Source organism: Arvicola amphibius, chromosome 6 (genome assembly GCF_903992535.2).
Source record: "Arvicola amphibius chromosome 6, mArvAmp1.2, whole genome shotgun sequence".
NCBI lineage: Eukaryota > Metazoa > Chordata > Mammalia > Rodentia > Cricetidae > Arvicola > Arvicola amphibius.
In genome coordinates this window covers 39,674,014-39,698,906 of record NC_052052.2, presented here as the reverse complement: position 1 = coordinate 39,698,906, position 24,893 = coordinate 39,674,014, and the positions used below count along the sequence as shown (strand labels likewise).

The 24,893-nt window shown below is 45.3% G+C and overlaps 1 protein-coding gene and 1 pseudogene across 2 annotated transcripts; both read right to left on the bottom strand.

Moving 5' to 3' along the window:
- Positions 1-221: 221 nt before the first annotated feature.
- Positions 222-7,828, bottom strand: Gpx7 (glutathione peroxidase 7). 2 transcript variants are annotated; one of them, XM_038334272.1, is made up of 3 exons: positions 7,620-7,828; positions 2,623-2,884; positions 222-853 (listed from the first exon to the last, which is right to left on the bottom strand). In XM_038334272.1, exons 1-3 carry the CDS (start codon positions 7,752-7,754, stop codon positions 690-692), a joined length of 561 nt encoding a protein of 186 aa, XP_038190200.1. In that variant the 5' UTR covers positions 7,755-7,828; the 3' UTR covers positions 222-689. The 2 variants fall into 2 exon arrangements, with proteins under 2 accessions (XP_038190200.1, XP_038190201.1); XM_038334273.1 differs by lacking the exon at positions 7,620-7,828 and adding an exon at positions 5,287-5,509.
- A 1,273-nt stretch (positions 7,829-9,101) lies between these two features.
- LOC121677223 lies at positions 9,102-24,531 on the bottom strand (annotated as a pseudogene).
- Between the last annotated feature and the right edge of the window lie 362 nt (positions 24,532-24,893).

Below are 24,893 nucleotides of genomic sequence, written 5' to 3'. Positions count from 1 at the left end.
GCAGCCAGTGCTCTTAACTGCTGAGCCATCTCTCCGTTCCTTGTTTGGGTTTTTATTAGCGGCTCTCTCTCTTTCTGTGCCTTTCTTTCTGAGAACGGAGCCCAGTGTCTTGCAAGTGTTTGAACTCTGAGCCCTTCTCCCACTCCACTCCAAGAACTTGCATCTTTTGTAATTAAATAAAACAGTACACACAAGAACAGAGGACAAAGACAACAAACACGTTTGGCCTAGATTTCCTTTGGCTAGAAATCCGTGTTGAGTTCAAGTTTTATTATCACAAGTACTGCTTTGTTTATAGGCAGAAACATGTGTTGAATGCTTCATCTTTGGCTAACACTGCCCCAGGCACGTTCACAGGTATTAGATGCTAATCCTCACAGCCTTCCCGTGAGGTAAGACTTGGCTCCCCTTTACAGAAGTCTGGCTAGGGGATGATTGCTTCATACCCTTCTTCATGGTTTCTCATAGCCTGCCATGTTTCTTTTGGCTGTCGGCCTAGTGGCCACTGATTGGCTGTTAAGAACTCTCATTGGCCAGGAGTTCCTATTCTTTGCTCTTGGATTCAAATCATTCAAGTCTTAGACTTCTTCCTTTATGTGACCGAAGGGATGAGAAGCCCAGGCTTTCTGCCTATGAAGCACCACTTGAGATTACTGAGGGACAGGAATGGTGGGGAAGAGAAAACCGGATCACAACTCTGCTCGTCTCTGAAGAATGAGCTTTGCCACCAGCTCCGTGATCCGCGGCTTGATCTCCTGCACGGGCACAGTTGGATCCCAAGCCCCCACCACCTTTCCGTCTGGGGCCACTAGGTACTTCCAGAAGTTCCAGGTGGGCTCCTTCCCAGAAGTCTCTAAAGAAAAAGGAAGCAGAAGAGCAGTGTGCCTCCCCGTGCCCAATTCCTGGATCCCACTATCGGTCTATCTCACACCCAGGCCCCTCCCAGACCACTTAAATTAGCGGCACTGAGAACAAGCCCCAGCTCCCAGCACTTTTCAAAAGCTCTCCAGTAGATTCCAGTTGGGGGATCCGGATTGAGAGAAGATCCTGGGAAGTACACAATACAGTACAACCCACCAGTCATCCTCTCCTAATTACCCCCAAACAGTCGCACCGCACCCTGTTCTCGAAGGCTGTTCTGCTTCGAGACAGGATTCCCATGCTATCTCCATCTAGCTACATGGCTGAGGAAGATCTGGAAAGCCGTATCCTCCTAGCTTCTAACTCCTGACTCCTGTGTGTAGGCCTGCACCACAATTCCCTGCTTCCAATTAAGCCTTAATGGCTTCTAAAGCTTAGTCCTTGTACTGGCTGAATCCTAATCACTGTCAGGAAGTGGGACCTTCAGAAAAATTCTTGCGCTCTGATAATGTAGGGTTCAGGCTTGTACAATTATGAGAGCTTTCCGGGTGCTTCTAATGCAAGGCCAGATTGATCTACAAGTGTGGGAACTGGGAGAACACTAGCAAAACACACAGGAGGGGGAGAAAAGGATGACTTTAACAAATACACAAAGCTCACCAGACTCCAAAGTTCACAGGGGCTGCAGCTGAGACAGGCATCTGGGGTTATCTTTCTTTTTTTCCTTTGCTTCTTCTTCTATTTTTAATATGTATAGGTGTTTTGCTTGCATGTATGTCTATACATGGATATGTGTACAATGCCCGAGGAGGCCAGAAGAGAATATTGGATTCTCTGGGACTGGAGTTGCAGGGGGTTGTGAGCTCCCATGTGGGCACTAGGAATCAAACCTGGGTTTGATTCTGGATGAGCAGCCAGTGTTCTTAACCTTGGAGTCACCTCTCTAATCCCAGAATCCCACTTTTTATTATTTATTTATTTATTTATTTATTTATTTATTTATTTCCCTGAGATAGGGTTTTTCTGTGTAACAGTGCAAGCTGTCCTGGAACTTGGTTTGTAGACCAGGCTGGCAGAACTCACAGAGATCCACCTGCTTCTGCCTCCCAAGTGCTGAGGTTAAAGGTGTGTGCCACCACCGCCCAGAGCATCCCACGTTTTAATGAGCAGGCTTAGAACATTCAATGTTTGACCCTTGGTGAGCCGAACCTGCCTCTCACATAGATAGTCCCAAGAAGAGATAACCTATGTGGTAAAACTTATTCCTCAACCAAATAATGTGATACCTGTCTACCCTTCCAGGGAGACAGCCCTGAGCAGATGTCCCACCGGGTAAGACCTAAACAGAGCGCAGTGACACCGGAACACTGTCTGGCTGTCCACAGAGCCTCCCTCCCCATACACATAAGAGCACCCCTCCCCCTTAGACCATCTCTGCACAGCTTCTGTACTGTCTGATCTGCTGCAGTTAGACCACAGGGTACCTAACAAACTCTACTGCCTTTCTGTGCTTGGTGATTTCATTCACAGCCCATGCCTCGTGCCTGTCACTGGTATTCCAGGCATGGCAATCAAGCTGATTCTTCTAGAGAGGTTTCCCTCTTAGTGTATAGACTTTAAGTCAGAACAAGAGACTTTCAGTCATCTTGGTCACCCTTCTCGAGGTGTGCCCTAGTTTCTCTGTTCTCAGTCTTCTGCTGCCCAGGGAGTCACGGTGACAGCCAGGGAGGGAAGGTGACGGGGAGAAGAGACAGGACTCACGGGTCAGGTATTTGAAGGCAGGGTGGGCACCAGTGCCGATGACTGCGATCTTGCTAAACATGGGGAAAGAGACACTGTAGGTACGGCGGGCAAAGTTCTCAATCTCCCTGTCGGTGTCTGGTTCCTGTTGGCCAAACTGGTTGCAAGGGAAGGCGAGCACGTTAAAATGGTAGGGACCCAGGTCCCGCTGCAGCTGCTGCAGGGCTCGGTAGTTCTCGTCTGTGAAGCCACATTCGCTGGCTACGTTCACCACCAGAGAAACCTGCGTGGTAGAAACAAAACAGAAGAAGGTTCAGAACCATACACAATCCGGCGAGGAGGCATGCACCTGTGTCTACTCTGATATATCTACATCACACACGCAAGAATGCTATGAACATATGTAAATATGTGTATAATGTTCCCACAAAATACACCCACATATGGAAACAAGCCTGTGGGGGCCTATACACATGTACACACATTCATGAGTATCTGTGACTGTAAGCACACAATTCACTTAAATTAATAGGCACATGCTCTATGATGCAAACCTACATTAGCTAGTAGTACACAAATCCACAAATACATATAGTACATTTGCAGACAGGCATGCACACAGAGACCATGTATCAGTAGGTGATGCTGGGGAGGTGAAAGGCACACGTGGGTTCAATTTGGTTCTGTCAGCTGGGTACTTCCAGGAATTCAGGCAGGCTCTTTCCCAGAAGTCTCTAAAGGAAAAGAAAGCAAAAGAGCCTCGCTGTACCCTCCCTGGGTTGGGACTGCCAATACATGGGTACACAGACAGAATGACCCCCAGGGCAGTCCTTTTTATCTCCTCCCTTCCAGCAAATAAATGCTTTGATCACTGAGCCCTAATTTTATTAAAGACTTCAGGCAATAAATACAGTGCTAGCTAGCTGATGGAACTGAATTATAATGTAATTAGAATTTTGGCACCAATGCCACATTTCCAGCTTCTAGCTATGTATTCCTGAAAGATTACAATTCTTTGCCTGGGTGCCCTAGCTCCGTGACTGTTTTTGAGACAAACTGGGATAATGTCACCTGGCTACTGACCACTTCCCAGGGTCAGTCTGGAACAGACTAGATAGACTCCTCAAATTCAGCAGTACTGAAATTACAGGTCTTCATTGTGGGGAGTGTCCTGTTTATCGTAGAATATTTGGCATCATCCTAGCCTGTGCCCACTCAATGTCTAGGCTTGACCACTAAAAATGTTTCCCAGTGGGGTCTGTGGCACATACCTGTAATCCCAGCTTTAAGGACGCAAAGGCAGTAGAATTGTAAATTGGAGACAAGCCTAAGCTACACAGTAAGACCGTCTCTTCAATGAAAAAAAAATGCCACATGCCTTTAATCCCTGCACTTAGGTGGCAGAAACAGAAGCAAATGAACCTTCATGAGTTCAAGGCCACCCTGGTCTACTTAGCAAGTTCCAGGCTGGCTACTGCACAGTAAGACACTGCATCTTGATGGAGGAGTGTCTATGTGTTAATTTCATTGGTTAATAAAGAAACTGCCTCGGCCCTTTAATAGGACAGAAAATTAGGTAGGTGGAGTAAACAGAACAGAATGCTGGGTAGAAGGCAGTGAGGCAGACACTTCAGGCACTCGCCATAGACAGTCGCCATGCCTCTCCTCTCTGAGATGGACGCAGGTTAAGATCTCTCCTGATAAGCGACCACCTCGTGGTGCTACACGGATTACTAAATATGGGTTAAAACAAGATGTGAGAATTAACCAATAAGAGGCCGAAACTAATGGGCCAGACAGTGTTTAAATGAACACAGTTTCCGTGTAATTATTTCGGGTGTAAAGCCAGCCAGGTGGCGGGACACAGCCCCCGCTGTTCCATCAACAGCATCTCAAAACAAAACAAAAAACCAAAACAAACTGGAGAGATAACCATTTGCTGCCACACTTGACAGTCTGAGTTCAATCCCAGGGCCCCACAAAGTAGAAGGAAAGAAATGATTCCCCTAAGTTGTTCTCTGGCCCCCACCTGAACACCATGAAAGGCAAGTACACATAAACACACACACACACAAAATGTAATAACAACAAATACACATAACACACACATACAATGTAATAACAGCAAGCACACATAAACACACACACAATGTAATAACAAAGAAAAATCCTTTGTTTTTTTTTAATTTTTGAGACAGGGTTTCTTTGTGTAGCCCTGGCTATCCTAAAATTAGTTCTGTAGACTAAGTTGGCCTCGAACTCACAAAGATCTGCCTGCCTCTCACTCCTGAGTTCTGAGATTAAAGGTGTACGCCACCACCCAGCTAACATTAAAAATATCTTTCTGAGAAAATTTCCTCCTGCTGAGAATCAGTGAGCTGATCTGACCCACCACACACTCTGACTGGGGTGGTAGGAAGTTGGGACTCTAAATTCTCTTCTCCAGGTAAGGGTATCCTACCTTCTTTCCTGTTGGGCTTTTATTGAGTGCTCTTTAAGATGCTTCTTTTTAGCCTGTATCATGTGTGTCTAGACTTTGTGAAGGGGAGCATCTTGCTTCTCATTCCATCCAGGAAACCAAAGAGCTTGTCCACACATGTGCACACACATGCATAGAAACAGACTCAGAAGTGTACAGAGAAGCAAGCCAATAAAACACATTACCCACACCCTTCTCTCACTTACATATTGCACCCAGGAAATAAGCACACCGCCAAGTGACGACCTCGACATTCATGCCCAGCCATGGACTCAGTGACTGTCATCCGTGACATCTATGACTGTCACGCAGTGTCAGGCATGTAGTAGGAGGCGGCAAATGTTTGTTAATGAACAAATGGAGCTATACCCCAGGCAACGGCCCAGCTCAGGTCAACCAGCCTCCCTGGACTGACTGCTCCCAAGGCTTAGCAATTAAGGGCAGAGACTCTTGAGTTGTACCGCTGGGGTTCAAATTCTAACTCTATCCCTCTTCAAACAACCAAAACAAACCGGGGGCGGGGTGATCCTGCACAATGTGGTGTGCATGTTTGGAGATCAGAGAGTAACTTCCAGGAAGTGGCTCTCTCCTTTTACCGTAGAAGTCCTGAGAATTGAACTCAGGTTGTCGACACACCCACTGGGCAACCCTACTGGCCCTCTAATGCTACCTTTTTTATTTATTTTAATTTTTTTTTTTGAGACAGGATCCCATTACCTAACGCAGCCTTGGCTGGCCTAGAACTGGCTATATTGACCAGACAGACTTTGAACTCTTAGCTATCTGCCTGCTTCTGCCCCCCAAGTGCTGGGATTAAAAGTGTGTATCACTGTTCCAGGCTAGCTCTACACACTATTCTTATCAGGAGCTGAAAAATATTGTCTATATTTTTTAAAATCTCTTATCGCTGTTGGGATTGCCTGACTCAGTTTTCAGTGCCTCGTTTATTGTCTTTCCTCCCTATCAGCTTGATTAAAACATCAACTTGTTTTGCCCATCACTATTTATCTTCAGGGCTTGGGTTTCTAGCTAGTATACAGTAGGTGCCAAATAATAAACAATGAATTAATGACTGGGGGAGCTGCTCAGGTGGTGTATCTGGGGACTATGTCCAGCCGTGTTAGAGGGGAGGCCTGACAGGAATGGAGCCTGCTCTTTGCAACTCTTTGGCATCCCGGATGAGGTCACTGACGAGACCTACAGTACACAGGGCACCGTAAAGCTCACCAAGTGCTTCCACAGTGTCCCCTCATTTTGAAACTCACACTGGTCAGAGCAAGGACTCCCAGCATAATCGAGAATGTCAAGGCAATTGAAAATAGTTTTGTCCCTAAAGACGGTCCTGCTCCCAAGAAAAGCACACTGAGAGCCTTTCTTCTGTGATTCGTCCAAGCCTGCATGATGGGCTCCCAGGTCCGCTAACGTCCAACCCCACACCTCTGCACAGCAGGGTCTCCCACTCTCAAGAGGCAGAAGATCCTTTGACGGATTTTTTTAAAAAAATAATTATTATTTTTCCGAGATAGTAGCCCTGACTGGAACTCCCTAAGAGGACACCAAGCTGGCCTCGAACCCACAGGGGCCAGCTTGTCTTTTCCTCCTTAGTGTAGGGCTGGGGATTAAAGGCCTGCAACACCTTGAGAGGATTCTTTGTCACAAACAGCATAGCACTGGGTCTCTGAACTTGTAGTTCAAAGTCCCTCTGGGTTCTCCCTGGCGCCATCAGTCCTGTCTACCACTATTAGCCTAGGGGTTTGTATCCTTCAGGTACCACTGTTGAAAGCCCTGGTCCTGCTCACTCCCCTTACCTCCCCCCCCCCCCCCCCCCCCCCGTGCAGTTTTGCTTGTGTCTGGGCTTGGCCAGCTCTCCTTGTCCTGATCTGTCTTGCTCATTGCTCAAGTCTTTTTTTTTTTTTTTTAAGACCCAATCCTGATATACTCCCTTACTGTGATTCAGTCTAGCAAGGAGGGGCCTGTCCTGCTGGATGGCTAACAGCTCCATCACAACTGCCCTCTTAGGGGTGGGGCTTGAGAGGACCAAAGGGATGGGAGTTGGTTGCTTTCTACTGTTGTGTGGTCCTGTGCCCAAGCCTTCGTTCTCAGTGTGCGTTCTAAGATTCAAGCAAAGGTCCATCTTAGATGGTCACTCCCTACCCTGCACTTTTATTTGTCGATCCACTCACTGTTCCAGGCGCAAAAGTCAGACTGGAGGGGCAAAAGCTGGGGTTACTTTTACTCTCAGAAGAGGCAAAGCAGAGGCGGAGGACATTCTCTTTCCGGGCGAGATCTTGCGTCCCGGAGAGCGCAGATAGCGTGTTGTGGTTTCTGGGCTGTGCCACGTAGCCGCGGGCCTCAGTGGGCAAGGGCCTGGGGGCGCCGGATGGACGGATCGCGGGGCTGGGATCCCCGGGGTGGTGCCCAACGGGCGCATCCCCGATCTGTGATGCACCCGAGGGGAGCCTCCCCGAAGAGCCCCGGCTGGGTGCACCCATGGAGCCCTGCCCCCACCGAGTCAGGCTCGCAGGACACCGTCACTCACCGAGCCGCGGTATTTCTCCAGCGACACCAGCTTGCCCCGGATGTTGACTGCCTTGAAGTCGTAGAAGTCCTGCTCAGATTGCACGCAGGCCGCGGCCCATAGGAGCAGCCACACCGCCGCCACGGTCGCAACCATGACTTGCTTCCGAGGTGGCGGCTTGGAGAGGGAAAAGACAGGGAGGGGAGACCCCAGCGTGGCGGGCCCGGAAGGAGGCGGCCCACGGGCCAGGACGCGCCCCCTTCGCAGTCGCCTCTGCAGGCGTGGAGTCCTGGCTCTGGACCTCAGTTTCCCCAGACGTTCGGCGCCAGTCGACTCCAGATCCAAGGATCCCGTTTTCTTGAGTCTAAGACCAAAATTCGCCTGTATGAATTTGGTTGCTCATGCTCAGAATACAGCGATTTAATAGGGAGAGAAAGGAGAAAAATGTATGTGTGAGATTAGCTTCTAGATAGTGCTTGGTTGGCCTAAGGCAGATTGCTCACTACTCTGAGCCTGTTTCTTCACGGAAATAATACACATAGTATAGAATCGAGAGTACTGAACTATAATAGAAAAATGATGGGAAACACTTGGATAGCTGAACCATGTGTACGAACTTTAGGTTAAGATGGAGAGGTCAGAGAAGGCAAAGGAGCCTGAATCTGCAGCGGTTTGGACTCCGGTTTAGGAGAGACTGCTTTTGGGTTCACCCTGCGGGTCTCCGAGATAGCAGACCCTTACACTGCGGCCTTGCCAATCACTGATTAGTGTCTCCTGGCAAGAGGCACGACAGGAGCCAAGAAGGCTCCATATCTGGAGCAGCTGACAGCTAAAGGCTTTTTGTGGACACTACCATGGCTAGCAGCTGGAATGTCGTCTTTAGTGACAGGCGATCTGGACAGCACACTACACTGTTTTCGCAGGCACAGAAAACCTCTTTGATACTCACAAGGGGCTGAGCATCTATTGGTGACTAAGTGTGCGTTACTCATTTGGGGTACCTGTTCTATGCCAAATTCAGCTCGAGGTGCCTCTTGCGCAGTGATGAGCAAGATATGTGGTCCCTATTCAGAGGGAGATAGGGCACTAAGTCGTTCACAGTTAACTCTGAAAACACTGTTATGGCAAGTTAGTACCTGACAAAGCTGAGAGCGGGTTGGGGGAACGACAGGAGGTTTGAACTGAACTCCGACAAATGAGTAGACATTATTCAAGTAAAAGCAGGAAGCATGCGCGAAGGTCGCCAGGGAGAGGGAAACATGATACACTGGGCAAGAAAGGGTATTTTGGCTGGAGTGGAGAGAACAATGCAGGGGTGGGGGTGGGGCGGGGTGGAGGGTATCAAAAAGCTTTGTGGGCCATAGTAAAGTTTATGGGCTTGTGGTGCATGGTAGCTAATGCCTTTAATCCCAGCATTTGAGGAACAGAGGCAGGTAGATTCCTGAGTTAGAGGTCAACCTGGTCTATATAGATCCAGGTGAGCTGTGAAAAAAATTACAGGCTTTAAATCAAGAAATGAAGTTCTATTTTTGTTTCTGCTAGGAAAAGCATCATAATAAAGTCCTTCATACTGAAGACAGATCCTTCTGGCTTCCCTGTGGTGAGTAGACAGGAAGAGGCAAGAACAGATCCTGGGGGAGAGGAAACTGGAGCTTTAGGGCCCAGAGATGGTGACAGCAGAGCCAGAGAGAGAGCAATGGGACTGTCATAATTGGGAAGGCCAAGCAAAGGTGTCAGAGTAGGGGAGCTGTGTCAATGAAGGCACAGAGCATAAGGGGAGGGTTTGGCTGCTTAGGATAAGAAAGGGGTGGAGCAGATGAGTCTTCGGGGCCAGCTGGGGAAAGGCTGTGTGTGCTATGTGTCACTCTGCAGGTTGTAACCAGCAGACTTGAAGCTGCGTACAAGGTTACGCAGTAAGATTTGGAACCCAGGTCCTCAGATTTCTGTGTGATCGTTAGCCTCTCTCTTCACGAGCAGACTGCTTTGTCCTCAGAGGTGGGATACAGGACAAAGGTGTTCCAGGCAAGGCGAAGGCCTAAGCAAGTCCCCTGCCCTTCTGCCTCTTTACCCCTGTCTTGTGGGAGCCTGGAGGCCTGTGATGGGTCTTATTAGCACAAACAGTTGAGCTGACAGCAATGTTGTATAGCTGTCTATTTCCCTTGCCCACTAGGCTAGGATCACCTCCAAGGAAGGCCTATGTCTGGATCATCTTTGTATGCTTTTTATATACTAGGTACGCAATAAATGTTCATTTTTTCTCGTAACCCTTCTGGTGACTGATACGAGATGCTATTGATTTTATCCGACGAAGTGTAATCTGTCACCTTAGTCTCAGTCCACTGCATATTTCTGGCGTTATTTCCAAGTGGCACATTTCACAGCTAGGAGACTTGAAGACACAGACAAAATGACACCAAACCCCAGCTGAGCACGTGACAGGGTTGGGCACTCACTCTAGGATCCCTAGTCCTCCTCTTTCCTACAATAAGCTCAACAACATTATTCATGAATATTTAAGAATCTCACAATATTTGTTCATCAGATTGAGTCCCTAATAAGAAGCTATCTGAAGAGTTTTTAATATAGTGAACAAACAAAATTAAATTATTGAATTTATGTTCCCGTTGGAGGAAAAAGGACTAAAAACTAAACCATGTAATAGGAAACCTATAGTACTTTAGATGGTGAGAAATAGGGTAGAGGGGTATGTGGGAGGAAGAGGGATCGCGATGCTGTGTGGTGCCCTGTCCCTCATAGTTTGGGTCCTAGAACCTTGGCTCAGGGTGGCAAGGGAATGAAGAAAAGACAGACATACAAACACACATACAATGAAGCTGGATGATGGGGGGGGGGTTTGCTTGTTTGTTTGTTTTTGTTGTTGTTTGTTTTTTGAGACAGGGTTTCTCTGTGTAGCCCTGAATGTCCTGGAACCCACTCTGTAGACCAGGCTGGTCTCAAACCCTGAGATCCACCTTCCTCTGACTCAGGAGTGCTGGGATTAAATGTGAGCGCACCATCACCCAATGATTTTTTTTTAAACACTACTGCTATCACTGCAACTGTAAATCTTAGCATGTTTATTAGGTGCAGCACAGGGGGAAGGGTTGGCTTAGTCTTCCTAGAAGGTCTCTGTAGGCGAGCAGTCTCAGGCTGTCAGCATCCTAAAGGAGGAAGTTGCAGTTGCTAGTCTTTGCACATACTGGTTACTCCACCGTAAACACTCTTACCCAATGCCCTGAAGAAAACTCTGCCATCCCTTTTGAGCCTCGTCCATAGATAATGGCTTTCCCAGTTTCCCATGGGCCAATTGGTATCAGAGTCCTCAACAGGACTTGCTCATACCAAAATACACCGTCACTCACTGAGGGCTTCTTCCATTCCCTCCAGTACGTGTTCTTTTTCTATTATCAGTGTATATATCTATTAGTCAGGGTTCTCTAGAGGAATAGAACTGATTGAATGAATGAATTCATACACACACACACACACACACACACACACACACACACACGATTTATTATAATGGCTTACAGCCTGTGATCCAGCTAGCCCAACAATGGCTGTCTTCCAATGGACGGTCCAAGAGTCCAGTAGTCATCGTGTGTTGGAATCCTGAAGTAGGCTCTAATGGACTTGCCAATGAAAATGAGAGCAAGCAGGCAAAGGGACAAACTTCTTTCTTCCATGTCTTTTATAGAGCTGCCAGCAAAAAGTGTGACCCAGATTAAAGGTAGATCTTCCCACCTCAAATGAGCTGGATTAAAAGTGGGTCTTTCTGCTTAATTTAAGTAAGAAATAACCCCTCACAGGTGTACCCAGTTGCTTGGGTTTTAGTTAATTCCAGATGTAGCCAAGTTGACAACCAAGAATAGCCATCATAAGTCCACACCTTGTCAACCTGACAATCAGATCTCCTTATGTCAGGCTTAATTTGCAAATAAAACAATAAGCAGGCCATAATTATGCCTAATATAAAATAACTATCTCTTGTACAACTGAAACTATATTAAAATTTTAGAATAGATGACAATATTCCTTGAAGGACATTCTTTTGGTATCTCAAAACTTAACTCTGATAACCAGATATTCTCTTAGTTGATGTTGCATTACATGATAAATTTTGTTTTGTTTTGTTTTTCAAGACAGGGTTTCTCAGGGTAACAGTCTTGGCTCTCCTGGAACTTGCTTTGTAGACAAGGCTGGCCTCAAACTCACAGAGATCCTTCTGCCTCTGCCTCCTGAATGCTGGGATTAAAGGTGTGTAACCACCACTGCCCAGAATCATTACATGATTTATTGAGGAGAGAAAACAAACATCGATACAAGCATATTCTTAACAAATACTTCAGAAGACTCACGTCAATTATAATCCTCATGGCTGTAACTTGGTCACATGACCTTAGCTAGTATTTATAACTACCTTCCTCTACTACCCATTTTGTATTTCCTTGACCCTCAGCAAGCTCCTCATCAGATCGTGGCTCATCTCCTGGATGAGTACCCATACTTTCATTCCTGATGGGTCTGTGCCCTTTGTCATTCTGCCTGGATTAGGCTGTTGAAGTTTCCCATTGACTTTGATCACAGGATATGGTGGCACCAAGAGACACTTTAAAGGATCTCCTGCACTCTAGACATAATCGTTCATACCTCCCCGGTGGAGAAGCAATCTAATTTTCCTTTGATAATATGAATCAATCACCCCTACTAACCCTGTCATTTCTTTTTTCAGACTGTTGACTTAAGGACATCAGAAGCCCAAAGTGTTTAGGGGAAATTCCAAGCTTCCAGTTCAATGCACTGTTGTGTCTCCTGATAAGAGCACTTCCCACTCTGGAACCAAAACTTTTAGGCCAGTAGAACTTACGGTTACTGGAAGAGAAAGCAAAAATTTCCTAATGGGTCACTGGAGGTGCTAGTGAGTGGAACCATTCCCTTTTCCACCTTTTGATTCCTGGACCCATGGATCCTGGCTGTGGGAGAAACATTGCCATAATATTGGATGCTGAGTCAAAGCATATACTGCCTAGTGGAGAGCCCTGCCCCAGCCTTCCAGGGTGCTACCACTGATGCTGTAAGCTTGTCTTCTAAAGGCTATTCCATCTTTCTAGCATGTAAGCTGCTTTAGGATGATGGAAAACATGGTATGACCAGTGGATTTCATGATTGTGGATTCACTGGATTCCATGATTGTGGGTTCACTGTCACATTTCTTTGGCTGTAAAATGAGTCCCTCGGTCAGAAGTAATACTATATGGAATATCATGATGATGGATAATGCATTCAGTCAAGTCCATGGACGGTGGTTTTGGCAGAAGCATTATGTGCAGGAAAAGCAAACCCATAGCCAGAATAAGGATCTACTCCAGTGTAGTCAATCTACCACCATGAGTCAGTGAACAATTACATAGTTCTCCTTCCAAGCAAAATGTATGACCATGTGTACTGCCTGAAGTTCTGCCCCCTGTGAAGATTTTCCTTCTCTGGTGTCTTTTAGGATTCTCCCAGAAAGGGATCATGATGTTGTAGCTATCCACTTCTGGGTGGTACCTACATAACATCAGAACCATCAGTAAACCAGGCCCTAGTCTTCTCTTCCTCAGTCAGCCGATCATAGGGCACAACACATGAGGCTATAGGTGCATGCTTGGCAGCAGATGGCATTGTAACAGGACTAGAAACCATAGACATCTGGGCAACTTCATGCACCTTGCTTGTGCCTTCAGGACCTGCTCGATCACATATATACCACTTCTATTTGATAATAAGTTGCTGCTGTGCATGTCCTAATTTATGGCTTTGTGGGTCAGCTCCTAATGGGCAGAGCTTGGGTCACATGGTAACTTGGTGGCCCTTTGTTAAATGTTCAGTTTCCACTAAGGCCCAATAACAGGCCAAGAGCTGTCTCTCAAAGGGAAAGTAGCCAGCAAATGATGGAGGGGCCTTGCTCCAAAATCCCTATGGTCTCTTTTGTGATTCACCTACGGTGGCCTGCCAAAGACCCCAAACAGCATCCCTCTCTGCCACTGACACCTCAAGTCCCATTGGGTCTTCCGGATCATGTGGTCCAAGTGGTCGAGCAACCTGCACAGCAGCCTGGACCTGTTGAAGAGCCTTCCCCTGATCCAGGCCCCACACAAAGCTAGCAGCTTTCTGAGGCACATGCTCAATGAGCTGGAATAACTCACCCAGGTGAGGAATGTGATGCCTGCCTCCAGAATCCAAACAGGCCCACTAGCTTCTTTCTTGGTGGTGGGAGGGGCCAGGTACAACAACTTATCCTTCACCTTAGAAGGAATGTCTCTGCATGTCCCACACCCCTGGATTCCTAAGTATTTCGCTGAGGTAGAGGGCCTTAGAAGGCCCTACAAATTTGGTTAGGTGTATTTCCCATCCTCTGATGTGCATATATGTTACCAAGAAATCTAAAGTGGTGGCTACCTCCTACTCATTTGAAACAGTGCACCAATGTGATAGTTTGTGGAAGAGACAGATGATCAAAATCCCTTGGAACTACGTTAGAACACAGAGCAGGAGAGTTAATCTATCCTTGAGGCACACTGGAAAGGTGCTCTGCTGCCTTTGCCAACTGAAAGCACATTGCCTCTGGGGGTCTTTATGGGAAGGTGCTGAGAAGAAGGCATTTGCTAGATCAATAGCTGCAGACCGTGTACTAGGAGATGTGCTAATCTGCTCCAGTAGGGACCCATCATTCTCCAGTATCCATTTGTCTTCTGTACTGGTCAGATAGGAGAGTTAAAGGGAGATGTGGTGGGGACCACCAACCACCCCTGCGTCTTTCAAGTCCTTGATGGTGACACTAATTTCTGCAATTCCTTCAGGATGCAATACTGTTTTTGAGTCATTATTTTTCTTGGCTGAGGCAGCTCTAAAGGCTTCTGTTTAGCCTTTCCAACCATAATAGCCCTCACGCCACAGATTAGGGAACCAATGTGAGAATGCTGCCAACTTCTAAGTGTATCTATCCCAATTATACATTCTGGAACTGAGGACATAACCACAGGATGAGTTCAGGGACCCACTGGACCTACTGTGAATCAGACTTCAGCCAAAATTCCATCAATCACCTGGCCTCCATAAGCCCCTATTTTAACCAACTGGTTACAATATTTATTTGGGTGTCCTGGGATCAGTATCAATTCAGAACCAGAATTCAGCAGACCCAGAATAGCTGATTATTCCCTTTCCCCCAGTGTACAATTACCCTTATAAACTGCCAAAGGTCCCTCTGGGGAAGGATTGAGAAAGCCTAACAGTAAAACTCTTAGGTATTTTATCAAGGTCCTTCCTCAGAGGAACCTGGCCATCCCTTCATTATAGGGGTTCTGGGCCTGCAAACTACCTTAAGTCAGAAATTGGTTCACGAGCTGAGATGCCCTTTGACCTCTATTCCATATAGCCTTTCTTTCATTTGTTTGAGAATATTTCTGCTTACATAAAACAAACAAAAATGCAGTAAGTTTCTTATCTATATCATATCTAGAAATACCATGATTGATTAACCAGCCTCAAATATTCATACAAGTCATGTCACCATAAAATTCTCTTCTCCTGGGCTGACCATTACGGCTTAGGCCATTATGGACATTACTTTGTCTATGTTGTCTATTACAATAACCACGACTGCCACCTGATAGTGAGCCCCTGCTATCTCAGGGCTCACTTAAACCCATTGCATTCATTTCATTCCTCCAACCGAGCAGCAGCCTCTCCAACCCTAAGGTCTGGCACATGGAACAGGCAAGAGCAAAGCTCTTGAAATGTGGACCCCCCCTCACCATTTTCTGTCTTACAGGGCTAGTGAAGGGTGTGTGTTCTGGGTATTCCCACTGGGGAGGATGAGGATTTATGCAGCATACCCAATCCAGCATTTCAATTTCCCTGAGCCTTCTCTCTCTCTCTCTCTCTCTCTCTCTCTCTATATATATATATATATATATATATATATATATATATTATTTAACTTTATTTCATGTGCATTGGTGTGAAGGTGTCAGATTCCCTGGGTCTGGAGTTACAGACAGTTGTGAGCTGCCATGTGGGTGCTGGGAATTAAACTCGGATCCTCTAAAAGAGGAGCCAGTGCTCTTAACCTCTGAGCCATCTCTCCAGCCACTTCCCTGAGCCTTCAAATCCCTTCACCAACACTAAGCCAAGGGATATTAGGTGTCTCTAACTCCTTTTCAGCAGGCCATCTTTTGACAAATGCTTCAGCCAACCAAACAAACTTTGAAACCTTTTTAAAATGTGCAAGCTTCCACGTTAAACTTAGAATCTCAACTCAGACTTCCCAGATCAATGAACTCAGCTTGATTTAGTTCTCTGTTATGTTCACCATCATCCCACACCCTTAAAATCCTTTCCCACACATTCTCCCAGCTCTTTAGTAGTGCCTTGTACTTCCTCAGGGACTGTACTTTCTACCTCCCTCCTAGGAGTCTGCTTAGCCTAGTCTGATTATAGGTCTAGAGGCAACTATTGGTGGGCTCCAAGAAGAATCAGTAGTATAATCTTGCCAGGCATCTCCTTCAGGGAAAGTCCACTGTTGCATTAGGAGACTATAAAAGGATTAAATTCCTTAGTCAAAGGTGGAAAAGATAATGTTTCAGGGGATGGGAGTACTTCTTCTGTTGAGGGTGGAAAGACTACTTCCTCAGGTGAGACAAACCCTTGAGAATTTGTTGGTTCAAAGTCCTCATCCTCAATAGGGTCCTTCCACAGATCTCTATCCCAAATTACAGGATCACATTCTTTTTTTTTTTTTTTTTGGTTTTTCGAGACAGGGTTTCCCTGTAGTTTCTAGAGCCTATCCTGGAACTAGCTCTTGTAGACCAGGCTGGCCTCGAACTCAGATTCGCCTGTCTCTGCCTCCCGAGTGCTGGGATTAAAGGCGTGCGCCACCACCGCCCGGCTTAGGATCACATTCTTATTGTCAAGTTGATAACCAAGACTGTTATCTTTCATAGTTAAAGTTTCCATTGCTATGAAAAGACACCATGTCCACGGCAACTCTTATAAAGAAAACCATTTATTGGGTGGCTTACATTTCAAAGGTTCAGTCCATTGTCATTATGGTGGGACATGGCAGCACTAGGTGGAATGATGCTGGAGAGGTACCTGAGAGAATTCTACTTCTTGTTATGCAGGAAACAGGAAGTGAACTGAACTATTGGGTATGGCTTGAGTATATATGAGGTCTTAAAGCCTACCTCCATAGTGACACATTTCCTCCTATAAGAATATAACTACTCCAACAAAGCTACAACTCCCAATAGTGCCACTCCCTATGAGATTATGGGGGCCAATACATTCAAACTACCACATTCCAATCCCTGACCCCCATAAGCTTATAACAACATCATAATATAAAATGCATTTTGTTCAACTTCAAAAGTCCCCATAGTCTATTACAGTCTCAACAATGTTTTAAAATTCAAAGTCTCTTCTGAGTGAGATACATGAAATCTCTTAACTGTAATCCCCTATAAATTCAAAATCAGAAAGCTGGTCACATATTTCCATCATATAATGGTACAAGATAAACATTTTATCATTCCAGACCATAGGGAAGGGGGCATAGTGAGGAAATATTGGACCAAAGTAAGACTGGAAATCAGCTGGGCAAACTCCAAACTCTTCATCCCCAGTCTGGTGTCAAAACGCTCTTCAGATCTCCAACTCCTTTCAGGTTTGTTGACTGAAACATACTTCTTTCTCTTGAACTGGTTCCACTCCCTGTTAGCAGCAGGAATATCTTTCCTCAGCAGGTATCTCACGGCTCTGGCATCTCTAACATCTTGGCATATCCATTGCAACCCAGGTTTCAACTTCACAGCTTCATTCAATGACCTCTCTAGCCTCCATTCAGGGATATCCCTGACACATGCCTGGTCTCAGTGGCTTTCCTTAGTTATGGAGGCAAATTCCATAATCTCTTCCTTCTTTTTTTTAAAAAAAAACTCTTTTTTTAATTAAATTTTTAAAATTTATTTTACATGCCAACCACAATTTCCCCTCCATCCTTTCCTCCAGTTCCCTCCCTCCTCATCCCTTCTGTGCCCCATCCTCTCTTTCTCCATCTCCATTCATAAAGGGTAAGGCCTTCCATGGAAGTCAACAAAGCCTGGCATATCAAGTTGAGGCAGGACCAAGCTCCTACCCCTTGCATCAAGGTATAACAAGGCATCCCACTATAGAGAATAGGTTCCAAAAGCCAGGTCATGCATCGGGGATAGGTCATGGTCCCACTGCTAGGGGCCCCCAAACAGACCAAGCTACACAACTCTCACCCACATGCAGAGGGTCTAGCTTGGTCCCATGCAGGTTTGTAACTGTTGGTCTAGAGCCCATGAGCGCCCACAAGTTCAGGTCAACTGTCTCCATGGATTTCCCCATCATGATCTCGATGCCCCTTACTTATATAGTCCATCCTTCCTCTCTTCAACTGGACTCCTGGAGCTCAGTCCAGTGCTTGGCGGTGGATCTCTGCATCTGCTTCCCTCAGTTACTAGATGAACTGGATGAAAGTTCTATGATGACAATTAGGGTAGTTACCAATTTGATTAAAAGAGAAGGCCAGTTCAGGCACCCTTTATTGCTAGGAGTTTTAGCTGGGGTCATTCTTGTGGAATCCTGGGAGTTTCCCTGGCACCAGGTTTCTCCCTAGTCCCATAATGGCTCCTTCTATCAAGATATCTCTTTCATTGTTCTCCTTCTCCTTACCTCTCCCCCAACTCAACCATCATAATCCCTCATATTCCTATCTCATATCCCCTCCCTTTTAGCCCAGTTTACCCAAGAGATCTCATGTATTTCCCCTTCCCAGGGCAATCCTCTTAGGGTCCTCCTAGTTGCTTTGCTTCTCTTGTACTGTGGATTGTGGTCTGGTTATCCTTTGCTTTACATCTAATATCTACTTATGAGTGAGTACATACTGTGTTTGTCTTTCTGGGTCTGGGTTACCTCACTCAGGATGGTTTTCTTTAGTTCCATCCATTTCCTTTCTTCTATCCTTAACTCTAAAGTCAGAACCATGAGACCAAAGTTGCCATGTTCTGCTGCTTGCTGAGGCTGGAACACTGACTCCTTGTTCAATTACATCTTCATCGGCTTTCTGTTTTTGATGGCTACTTTCAGTGCCTAACCTTGACTATTCTTGAACTCACTCTGTAGACCATACTGGTCTCAAACTAAGAAATCTGCCAGCCTCTACCTTCTGAGTGTTGTGATTAAAGGCATACACCACCACATTTGGCTCTAAGATTTTCTTTAATACCTTTTCACAAATTGGAAACTTAGCTGGGGGGATCTTGCCCTGAGGTCACTACTCCCTTTATTCTATTTCTTAATCTGTTTATATCATTGAACACAGAACTTAGCTCCATTTGACTTCCTGGTGTTCCTTTCTTTTTCTCATTTTGTATTTTTCCTTGTTCAGTTTGCTTCTTTTCTTTATAAATCTTTGTAAGCATGAACACCAGTAAACACAGTGATGTGGGATGTCCTTCTGTATATGTGTTGTTTTTATCGGTTGAGGAATAAAGCTGTTTTGGCCAATGACTTAGCAGAGTAAAGTTAGGCAGGAAATCTGAACAGAGATATATAGAGAGTAGCGGAGTCAAGGAGAAGCCATGTAGCTACCAAAAGAGAAAAATGCCAAAGAAGAAAGATACCAGAACATTACTGGTAAGCCACAGCCTAGTCAGAATACATAGATTAATAGGGTTAATTTAAAATGTAAGAGCTAGCTAGGAATATGCCGAAGCTATTGGCCAAATAGTGTTATAATTAATAGTTTCTGTATGGTTATTTGAGTCTGGGTGGCCGGGCAATGAAAGTATAGTCTCTGTTTACACCACAGTACAGAATTTATACTTGATTATTTTGAGATTTCCTCTGGTAATGGAGTTAATCTAAATCTCTTCACTTTTGCTTCAGGTAGACTGTTTGGACAAGGTCAAAAACAGCCACTTTCTTCACCATAATATCACAAGACCGATCTCTAAGCAATATACTAAAATTCTTCTCTGAAACCACTTCAGTCAGCCCCCCCATCACAGTTCAAAGCATTCTCAACATCATTGCCTTCCATGCTCCTACTAGTACAGCCCATTAAGCATTGCTTAAAGCATTCCACTGCTTTCCTAATCCAGTACCAAAGTCCAAATTCCTCCAACAAAAACATGGTCAGGCCTATCACAGCAATACCCCAGTCCCTGATACCAACTTTGTCTTACTTAGGGTTTCTATTGTTATGAAGAGACACCATGACCATAGATAGCAATTATAAAGGAGAACATTTAATTGGGTGGCTTACAGTTCAGAGGTCCATTACCACCATGGTGGGAAATGACAACATGTAGGCAGATATAATGCTGGAGAGGTAGCTGAGAATTCTACATCTTGATATGCAGGAAACAGGAAGTGAACTGAATTTCTGGGTGTGGCTTGAGCATATATGGCACCTCAAAGCCAGCCTCCACAGTGACACACTTTCTCCAACAAAGCTACACCATCAAGCTACACCTCCCAATAGAGCCATTCACTATGAACTTATGGTGGCCAATTTTGAACTACCACACTATCACAATATGTTTGTACAAAGGAATGGGTTTTATTATGACATTTGCACACAAATATACAGTGTGTGTTCATCCTCAGTCCCCTTCACCCTGTCTTGTTCTCCTCTCTACGTCCACTGGTCACCTCATCTGACAGGGAAGTCTCTATTTCAGGCTGACGAGATGGCTAGTTTGATAAAGAGCTTGACATGTAAGCAAAAAGAGCTGAGTCCTGTTTCTAGCACCCAGGTAAAGGCTGGGAGCAGCAAAACACACTCGTAATTCCACTGCTGAGAATTAGGAGGGGGATCTCTAGGGCTTGCTGGTTGTCCTGCCTGACTTCATCAGTGAGCTCCAGGTTCAGTGAGGACCCTTGTCTCAAAATTAAAGTAAAGAAGTGGGCTGTGGTGGAATCCCAGCACTTGGGTGATAGAGGCAGATGAACCTCTATGAGTTTGAGGCCAGTCTTAGTCTACTTACTGAATTCCAAGCCAGTCAGGGTTGTATCAGTGAGATCTCTAAAGAAGAAACAAATAAAAGTGAAGAATGACTGAGAAAGACACACATGCATGTGCATACACTAAATAATGAAAAGTTAAGCAGTTCCCCTTCTAATTTCATATCTTTTGGTGATGGCAGTTTTATGTCAACTCATCATTTATGTCATCATCAACCTCATTGGAAAAAAATGGTACTTGAGCAAAGACTGAAAGAATGTAGGAGAGCAAACGGAAAGTGAAGAAGAATATTCCAGACAGTGGAAACAGCAAGTGCAAAGGACCTGACGTGAGAGCATGTGCCATGTATGTGAAGCCCAGCTAAGAGGCCAGTTAGCAGGAGTGAAGGGAGTGACGTCAGAGAAGTAATGGAATGTTTATACACTGTAGCTTCATATAAGCTATTGTAGAGACTTGGCCTTGGGTTCTAAGTGAGACCAGAATCTATTAAAGGGGTTTTGTTTTATGGTTTTGTTTGTTTGCTTTGCTTTGGTTTTGAGACAGGGTTTTTCTGTAGTTTTGGAGCCTGTCCTGGAACTCGCTCTGTAGACCAGGCTGGCCTCACACTCACAGAGGTTCACTTGTCTCTGTGATTAAAGGTATGCATCACCACTGCCCAGCATTTCTTTTTTTGTTGTTGTTTTGTTTTGTTTTTGAGACAAGGTTTCTTTGTGTAACTGCCTTGGCTGTCCTGGAACTCAGTTTGTAGATTGTGGTGATATTTTATATGTGTTATAACAAATAAAGTTTGTCTGAAGATCAAAGTGCGGAGCTAGCCCCACTAATTAGCCAATACTAATTAGCCATAGAGGCCAGGCAATGGTGGCACATGCCTTTAATCCCAGCCCTCAAGAGACAGAGGCAGATGGATCTCTGTGAGTTCAAGGCCACCCTGAGCTACAAGAAATCGAATCAGACTAAAAGAGAAACAGAGTCAAGCAGTGGTAGCTCACAACTTTAATCCCATCACTAAGGAGGTGAAGACAGGAACTGATATGGCTGGGTGAAGAGAGGAACATAAGGCAGGAAGAGACAGGAGCTCAGGATTCAGTCTGAGGTTTCGCAGAGACAGGATCTTGCCTATTCCATCTGAGCATTTGGAGAAGTAAGAACCCTAGTGGCTGGCTGCTCTGCTTCTCTGATTGTTCAGCTTTCACCCCCTAATATTAAACTCTGGTTTTTTAATTATTAAAACCAATTAGAATTCATGCTACAGTAGGCCAGACTGGCCTCAAACTCACAGATTCATCTGCCTCTGCCTCCCAAGAGCTGGGATAAAAGGCATGTGCCACCATGCCCAGCCCATTAAATGGTTTTTAAAGAGGGAATTGACATTTCTTCTTTTTGTTTACTCTAGGTGCTAGGGATTGTATCCACAGCCTGGGTGTGGTAGACAGCACTCTCTCATGGAGCTACATTCCCAGCTCAGGAAATGCAATTTCGAATGTTTCAGCAGAATTACCGTGGTTGCTCTAAAGAAGCTAGTTAAGAGACTCTGCCACTCTCCATATGCAGGGTCTTCTGGAGTGGTAGGATGCAATCAGAGGATTGAGGGAAAGAATTTTTTTCTCTTTGTTTTTGATTTTCCAGACAGGGTTTCTTGGTGCAGCCCTTGCTGCCCTAGAAATCACTCTGTAGACCAGGCTATCCTCACACTCAGAGACCTACCTGCCCCTCTGCCTCCCGGGTGTTGGGATTGCAAGCGTGCAGCACCACCACCCACCCAGTGTAACATGAGGGCCGGGCTTGTTGGGGTTTCTGTCCTGCCCAGTTCCCACAGCTGTTTTGCCACAAAGAATCACACAGAAGTCTACATTAGATATAAACTGATTGGCCCATTAGCTCAGGTTTTGTATTAGCTCTTATAACTTATATTAACCTATTAGTTTTATCTATGTTAGCTACATGGCTCAGTACCTTTTTTAGTGGGATAGGTCACATCCTGCTTCCTCAGTGGTCTGGGTAGGACTCGGGAAAGAGCTTCCTTTTTCCCAGAATACTCCTGTTCTCATTGCCCCGCCTCTACTTCCTGTATGGTTAACCCACCTACATTTCCTGCCTGGCCAATCAGCGTTTATTTAAAACATGATTGACAGAATACAGACAATTCTCCAGGACCACTTCCACCTCTTTTTTTTTTTTAAACAAAAGAAAATATTCATAGTCCATTTTTTGGGAATGTGGGCATAGTATTCCAGGCTACTTCCAGCTGGTTGAGGGTGCTGATAATCTTATGGGGACCTAAAGAAAATTTAGAGTTATGATCAAGTCTTGACTGGAGTATCCTGTGAGGCTTGATCATCTCAGGCAGCAACCCAGTTTGGGAAAGCATTTCTTGTAGGTTGGATTTAGAGTTTGAAAGAGAAGAGTCAGAGATGACAAGAGTTCTTGGGTGGAGCAGCTGGAAGGATAAAGTTCCTGTAATTGAGATAAAGAATGTCTACAGAGGCAGCTGATTGGGAGTGGACGGTCAAGAGTTCAGTTTTGAACAAACTAACTTCAAGTTACCTATTAGTGATGGAATGTTAGCAAATGTTTAACAGCTAGCCGCTGAGGAGAAAGAATGGCATGTATGTATGTGTATATGGGGTGTGTGTATATATATACATATATATATATAGGGTGTGTGTGTACATATATAACTTTACTGATGGTGAAATTTGTTACACAAATAACAAAATGTACAGTATTCCTTATTGAAAATTCGTGTGTGTGTGTGTGTGTGTTACTGAGTTGTATCCCCAACTCAGGCTTTGAATGTTGTCTTTATTCCATTTATATAATTTAATTTTTAGTAATGGCTATGGTTAACTAACAAGGGGCTTACAAAAGTCCTCAAAAAAAAATAACACCTGATTTTAGAAGCTGGCTCAGAACATCATTCTTTTTTTTTTTTTTTTTTTTTTTTTTTGGTTTTCGAGACAGGGTTTCTCTGCAGCTTTTTTTAGAGCCTATCCTGGAGCTAGCTCTTGTAGACCAGGCTGGCCTCGAACTCACAGAGATCCGCCTGCCTCTGCCTCCTGAGTGCTGGGATTAAAGGCATGCGCCACCGCCGCCCGGCCCAGAACATCATTCTTTAGTGTGGTGAGGTTGAATATAGGAGTAAAGAACTGGAAGAGATCTAACTCAGAGCTATAAATCTGGACGTGGACAGCATGCAGAATATTTACAGTCAGGATATTGGAAGAAGATGGAGAGTTGGTAGAGACAGACAAAAGAAGTACGGAACAGCCTTTGGGACTTCAGCATTGAGTATCAGGAAGATGAAGACATTAGGGAAACGAGAAGGGAGAGGCTGAGAAGTTTAGCCAGAAAGAGAACAAAACAGCTCAGAGTACGCTGTCATGGAGGCCAAGGAACTAACAAATTTGTTCCAGGGTGGAAAGCAATGAACTAGTCAAATGCCACTGATAAATCCAGGAAGATTAAGGCTGAGAACTGAAAAAAGCCAGTGGTGGTGGTGGTGGCAGCTGTGGCCTTTAATCCCAGCACTTGGGAGCCAGAGGCAGGTGGATCTCAGTGAGTTCCAGGACAGCCTGGTCTACAAAATGAGTTCCAGAACAGCCAAGAATGTTCCACAGAGAAACCCTGTTTGGAAAACAAAACAAAACAAAAAAACCCTAACGTCTCCTCAACCATACCTTGGAGCAGTGATGTTCTCATTTTCACTGAGACAGGTAGTGAGGTAGGCAAATCGAGGGTTCCAGCATACGGACCCCACTCGAAACCACCTCTGGCCAGAGTGAAGATCAGTGCTAAACCTCTTTCCTGGTGCACATGAAGCTTTGGTTCCAACCCCAGCACTGCAAATAATGCGAGGCCCAGTGTGGGGTCATCTGCCTGTAATCCCAGCATCTAGGTGCTGGAGAGGTAGCTGAGAGTTCTACATCTTGATCCACAGGCAGCAGGAGAGGACTGTGTACCCCACCAGGTGTAATGTGAACATATGAGACCTCAAAGCCTGACTCCATAGTGACACCCTTTCTCCAACAAGGCCACACCTACTCTAGCAAGGCCACACCTTCTAATAGTGCCACTCTCCTCTACAGCCAAGCATTCAAACACAAGAGTCTAAGGGAGCTGTTCCTATTCAAACCACCACATACACTCTACAGTGAATTTGAAGCCAATTTGGAGGACCACAATTTGGAGACCCTGTCTTTAAAAACCAAAATACATCCACGCATACATATATAACAACAACAACAAGCCAAAAG